This window comes from Trichechus manatus, unplaced genomic scaffold (assembly GCF_000243295.1).
Source record: "Trichechus manatus latirostris isolate Lorelei unplaced genomic scaffold, TriManLat1.0 scaffold00045, whole genome shotgun sequence".
NCBI classification, from domain to species: domain Eukaryota; kingdom Metazoa; phylum Chordata; class Mammalia; order Sirenia; family Trichechidae; genus Trichechus; species Trichechus manatus.
In genome coordinates, this window is record NW_004443981.1 from 12,669,487 (window position 1) to 12,676,159 (window position 6,673).

Sequence of the window (6,673 nt, forward strand, 5' to 3'; positions counted from 1 at the left end):
CTGGTGTGAAGTATGGAGTCTGTACTCCTCAGCTCTTGCCTCATTTTCTTTGCCCCTTATGTTTAGATTATTTGACTGGCTAAACCCCAATTGCAAAATTCAGCTGTCTTGCCCTGGCAGAAAGCAGGCAGCAGCAGCCACCACGTGTGGCTGTAGGGGCCGCAGAGCACTGACCACAGGAAGAGTAGGACATAGTTACCTTTATCAGCGTCTCCCCCACTGGCTGGTAAGCAGCTTGAGGGCAGGCTTTGAGCTTCTTCGCCATTGTAGTCCAGGGCCAGGAAGTATTTGTTGATAGAGAAGGAGGTAAGACTGGTTGTCCTTAATAGTTAAAGAGTCAGCACATCACTAGTTACTGTTAATTATTGACCACCTATCCTCTTGTCCTTGGTGAGCAAAGTGTTCAGCAGGAGCACGGGGAGGGGCCTCTCTCTAAACTGATAGAATTGTTTAAAAGAAAAAGCACTGCTGACAGGTGGGTGCCCAGCAGGTGCCTTCCCAAGCCCCGGCCCGCTCTGGCCCTCCAGTAGAATCTTTTTTAGCAGAGACAGAGCCCTCTCTCTCTGTAACTCCCCCAGAGTGCTTAATATAGTGTCTTACACATGCATGTGAAATGCTTGTTGACTGATGGTCCTTGCGTCCAATTTCTCTGGTTTCCTCAGAGAGCCGTTGTTAGGGGGCTTAATTAGAAAGAAATGTTGACTTTTAACATGGCCTTCTCTCTTACCAGCTGGAGGAGTTTTCAGGGAAACGTTTGCATTTTAGCTTAGCTTTTTAGACGTTCCTGTTCACAGGTGTATTCCGAGGAACGTTTATCAGAGCAACAAGGATAAGGGTGAGGTTAGGCTCTCACACTCAGGTCCTGGGGTCACAGTTTAGTAAGCGGCACTTGAATGGTTTCTGAGGGTTTGTTCCGTGGTTTGAAAAGTATTACACCTGACTTATGCTTCTCACGTTTATTACATGGCTGTAGCATCTGTCCTTTAAAAATCTACCAACAGCAACAGCAAAACCCAAATCCTTTTCCTTCTGAAGACTAACAGGTTAAGTTGAAAGAAAGCAACGCCTCGGTACCATGGTTTTTATGTTACAGAATGCAGCAGTCCTGCCCCTGGCCCAGGAAAAGAATGGGAAGAGTATGTGCAGATCCGGTCTCTAGTTGAGAAAATACGAAAAAAGCAAAAAGGTACGTTTTCTAGTATCATCATAGTTTCATAACAGGTGGAAACTTAGTGTAAGTCAGGAAGGTTTTGAGAGTAGTCGCTGTCTCAACAGCCTTCGTGCCTGTCCGTAGCAGCTGCTGCAGGGGGGCGCTAGACTGGGAGAGAGATTGTCCTGGACAAACTGTCAGGGTGTCTTCCATGTCGGAGATGCTGGCATCAGCTTTGGAAGAGGTAGAAACGTTGAGCTTTAGGAAAAAAAAGTTTTGGTTTGGGGCTAAAATGATGTAGCTTTAATTTATTTACTTTTATTGTATGAAATATATATTTAAGTCTGCTTTTTCATACTGTACGTCCTTTAAAGTTTGAGGCTAGTATGTAATGGTGTGTGTGATCCTCACACAAATACATACTGATTGGTTAATGCATTATACAATGTTTATGATTCACTCAAACATACGTTGACTACATAAGAGCCATAGTTAAATTTCTGAAGCACTGTTTTTACAGGGTGCTCCCTGGGTGGTGCAAATGGTTTGTGCTTGACTACTAACCTAAAGGTTGGTGGTTTGAACCCACCCAGCAGTGCTGTGGAAGAAAGGCCTGGCAGTCTGTTCCATGAAGATTACACCAAGAAAACTCCATGGAATCCTCATGAGTCGGAATTGACTCAACAGCAACAGCAATGGGTTTGGTTTTTTTTTTTTCCACTCAGTATGGATCTTAATGATTCTTAGCCAGGCTGGCAGTGGGGCTCACTGACGCTCAGTGTCAGTAAAAAGCTTCTTCACTGTACCTATTGTTTTTGCTCTGTAAAGCACAGAAATAAAGGTTGGTGTGCAGGGCCACACTGGAGGTAGAAGGAGAAAGCAGGAGGAGCAGGCGTTTGAAAGGATCTGGCAGTCCGCCTTAGACTTCCTTTTTTAGTATCAGAAAAGGCAGTCAGAGGAGAGTTTGTTTTTCATTTGCTAACTTTTTAAAGCTCTACCATGCACGTCTTTGAACACGCAGTCTTTCGGTTAGATGGCCTCAGACCCCAAAACGGTCAACAGCTGGTTCCCTTATAATGTTTTTATTTGCAGTAAATGCTAGCGGGCCTGGAAGGGGTACGCTGCGCTAATTCTATCTCATGAGATAGGTAGCCGAAACATTTTTGTGTGTCCTCAGTTTCTGTTCTGAGTAGATACCACTTACTAAACTGCCACCAAAGGTAGAGCGTTCGTTGGTTCTCAGTGAGTGAAGAGTGACTCGTGTCCTAGAGTATCTCTAACTCAGTCATTTTCTTCAGTCAGCAGGTTTCTTTCACGGTCTGGTGTGGCACAGCACTGTGCCAGGCTGTTACAGCTCCTCACCTGTGGTGCTGCGAGGGCCGCAGGCACAGGGGCCGGATCCCACGCCCAGCTCCTCGGTTAACAAAGTTCCTCTTCCAATCCTTGCACCCACCAAAAAATCACGGCTTTTCCTACATGGGACTTTTAATCTTTATAAATATTTCCGAATGTTTTTCTTCCCTTTTTCTCCCCCTCCACCACTCATCTGTCAGTTTGTCATGCTGTGGTAACTTGCATGTTGCTCTCATGCTGGAAGATGTCACTGGTATTTCAAATACCAGCAGGGCCACCTGTGGTGGACAGGTTTCACCAGTGCCCTCAGACTCAGACAGACTGGGAAGAAGGACCTGGTGATTTACTTCTGAAAAAACGGGCCAGTGAAAGTCTTATGGATAACTGTGGAACATTGTCTAGTGTACTGCCAAAAGACGAGCCTCCAGGGCTGGAAGACACTCAGAATTCAACTAGGGAAGAGCTGTCTCCTCGAAGTAGAGTCGACCTTAATGATGTGGATGGAATCAAGCTTTCTGGGACTTCGTTTACTGATGTGGCACGACTCAAAATGAGAAGAAACAGCTGCAAACATCCATTAATAATCAGAACGTGGAATGTACGAAGTATGAATCAAGGAAATTTGGAAGTTGTAAAAATGAAATGGAACACTTCAAGATCAATATCCTGGGCGTTAGTGAGCTGAAGTGAACCGGTATTGGCCACTTGGAATCAGACATTCATATGGTCAAAGTACGACCTTGAGTATATCCCACCTGAATTTAGAGACCATCTAAAGAATAGATTTGACACATTGAACACTAATGACCGAAGACCAGGAGAGTTGTGAAATGACATCAAGGATATCATACATGAAGAAAGCAAGAGATCATTAAAAAGACAAGAAAGAAAGAAAAGACCAAAATGGATGTCAGAAGAGACTCTGAAACTTGCTCTTGAATGTCGTATAACTAAAGCGAAAGGAAGCAATGATGAAGCAAAACAGCTGAACAGAAGATTTCAGAGGGCAGCTCGAGAAGACAAAGTATTATAACGAAATGTGCAAAGACTTGTAGATAGAAAATCAAAAGGGAGGAACATGCTCAGCATTTCTCAAGCTGAAAGAACTGAAGAAAAAATTCAGACCTCAAATTGCAATATTGAAGGATTCTATGGGGAAAATATTAAACGACACAGGAAGCATTGAAAGAAGATGGAAGGAATACACAGAGTCAGCATTTAACCATTTCAGGAGGTAGCATATGCTCAAGAATCAACGGTACTGAAGGAAGAAGTCCAAGCTGCACTGAAGGCATTGGCAAAAACCAGGGCTCCAGGAATTGACAGAGTAATAATTGAGATATTTCACCAGATGGGTGCAACACTGGAAGTGCTCACTCGTCTATGCCAAGAAATTTGGAAGACAGCTACCTGGCAACCAACTGGAAGAGATCCATATTTGTACCCATTCCAAAGAAAGGAGATCCAACAGGATGTGGAAATTAACAAACAATATCATTAATATCACACAAAAGTAAAATTTTGCTGAAGATCGTTCAAAAGCAGCTAAAACTGTACACTGATAGGGAACTGCCAGAAATTCAAGCCAGGTTCAGAAGAGGACGTAGAACAAGGGATATCATTGCTGGTGTCAGATAGATCCTGGCTGAAAGCAGAGAATAGCAGAAAGATGTTTACTTGTGTTTAATTTTGACTATGCAAAGGCATTGGACTGTGTATCATAGCAAATTATGAATAATGCTGTGAAGAATGGGAATTCCAGAATACTTAATTGTGTTCGTGAGGAATCTGTACTTAGACCAAGAGGCAGTTGTCTGAACAGATCAAAGGGATACTGCGTGGTTTAAAGTCAGGAAAGGTGTGCGTCAGGGCTGAATCCATTCACCATGCTTATTCAGTCTGTATGCTGAGCATATAAGCTGAGAAGCTGAACTATATCAAGAAGAACAGGGCATTAGTATTGGAGGAAGACTCATTAACATCCTGCAATATGCAGATGACACAACCTTGCTTGCTGAAAGTGAAGAGGATTTGAAGCACTTATTGATGAAGATCAAAGATCACAGCCTTCAGTATGGATTACACCTCATCATAAAGAAAACAAAAATCGTCACAACTGGACCAATAAGCAACATCATGATAAATGGAGAAAAGACTGGTTGTCAAGAATTTCATTTTGCTTGGATCCACAATTAATGCCCATGGAAGCAGCAGTCAGGAAATGAGAAAACGCATTCCACTGGGCAAATCTGCTGCAAGAGATCTCTTTAAAGTGTTCAAAAGCAAAGATGTCACTTTGAGGACTAAGGTGCACCTGACCCAAGCCATGGTGTTTTCGTTTGCCTCATACGCATGCAAAAGCTGGACAACAAGTAAGGAAGACCAAAGAAGAGTTGATGCCTTTGAATTAATGGTGTTGGCAAAGAATACTGAATATACCATAGATTGCCAGAAGAATGAACAGATCTGTCTTGGAAGAAGTACAGCTAGAATGCTCATTAGAAGCACGGATGGCAAGAGTTTGTCTTACATACTTTGGACATGTTATCAGGAGGGACCAGGACATCATGCTTGGTAAGTAGAGGGTCTGTGAAAAAGAGGAATACCCTCAGCAAGATGGACTGACACAGAGGCTGCAATAGTGGGCTCAAACATAGCAACGATTGTGAGGATGGCATAGGACCGAGCATTGGTTTGTTCTGTTGTACATAGGGTCGCTATGAGTCAGAACTGACTCGATGGCATCTGACAACAATAAGTTAAAATTGAAGCTCAAGAAAATTAAAAGAAGCTCACGAGAGCTAAAGTATGACTTTGAGTATATCCCATCTGAATTTAGAGACCATCTTAAGAGTAGATTTGGCACATTGAACACAAATGACCGAATACCAGACGAGGCAGGATGACGTCAAGGACATCATACATGAAGAAAGCAAGAGGTCATTAAAAAGACAAGAAAGAAAGAAAAGTCCAAAATGGATGTTAGAAGAGACTCTGAAACTTGCTCTTGAACGTCGAGTAGCTAAAGCAAATGGAAGAAATGATGAAGTAAAAGGACTGAACGGAAGATTTCGAAGGGTGATTGGAGAAGACAGAGTAAAGTATTATAATGATATGTGTAACAGCCTGGAGTTAGAAAACCAAAAGGGAGGAACGTGCTTGACAATTCTCAAGCTGAGGGAACTGAAGAAAAAATTCAAGCCTCGAGTTGCAATATTGAAGGATTCTATGGGCAAAATATTGAACGACACAGGAAGCATCAAGAGAAGATGGATGGAATACACAGAGCCAGTGTACCAAAAAGAATTGGTTGATGTTCATCCATTTCAGAAGGTAGCACATGCTGCTGAAGGAAGAAGTCCAAGCTGCACTGAAGGCATTGGCGAAAAACAAGATTCCAGGAATTGAGGGAATACCAATTAAGATGTTTCAGCAAACAGATGCAGTGCTGGAAGTGCTCACTCAGCTATGCCAAGAAATTTGGAAGACAGCTACCTGGCCAACCAACTGGAAGAGATCCATATTTATGCCTATTCTCAAGAAAGGTGATCCAACTGAACGTGGAAATTGTTGAACAATATCATTAATATCACGTGCAAGTAAAATTATGCTGAAGATAACTCAAAAAATGTTGTAGCAGTACATCGACAGGGAACTGCCAGAAATTCAAACTGGATTCAGAAGAGGAGGTGGAATCAGGGATGTCAGTTGCTGATGTAAGATGGATCCTGGCTGAAAGCAAAAAATACCAGAAGGATGTTTACCTGTGTTTTATTGACTTTACAGAGGCATTCAACTGTGTGGATCATAACAAATTATGGATAACATTGCGAAGAACGGGAATCCAGAACACTTCATTGTGCTCGTGAGGAACCTGTACATAGACCAAGAGACAGTTGTTCAGACAGAACAAGGGGATGCTGCGTGGTTTAAAATCAGGAACGGTGTGTGTCAGCGTTGTGTGCTTTCACCAGACTTATTCAGTCTCTGTGCTGAGCAGGTAATCGGAGAAGCTGGACTCTGTGAAGAAGAATGCGCATCAGGATTGGAGCAAGACTTATTAACAACTTGTAATATGTAGATGACACAACCTTGCTTGCTAAAAGTGAAGAGGACTTGAAGCACTTACTGATGAAGATCAAAGACTACAGCCTTCAGTGTGGATTACAC

General features: G+C 42.7%; 1 protein-coding gene across 5 annotated transcripts in view; it reads left to right on the plus strand.

Moving 5' to 3' along the window:
- SETD3 (SET domain containing 3, actin N3(tau)-histidine methyltransferase) overlaps positions 1–6,673 on the plus strand; it is a 110,678-nt gene that overhangs the window by 19,253 nt on the left and 84,752 nt on the right. For all 5 annotated transcript variants that reach the window (XM_023731795.1, XM_023731792.1, XM_023731793.1 and 2 more), the window contains one exon: positions 1,094–1,186. In XM_023731795.1, coding sequence (XP_023587563.1) covers positions 1,094–1,186 — 93 coding nt within the window. The remainder of the gene's footprint in view (positions 1–1,093; positions 1,187–6,673) is intronic.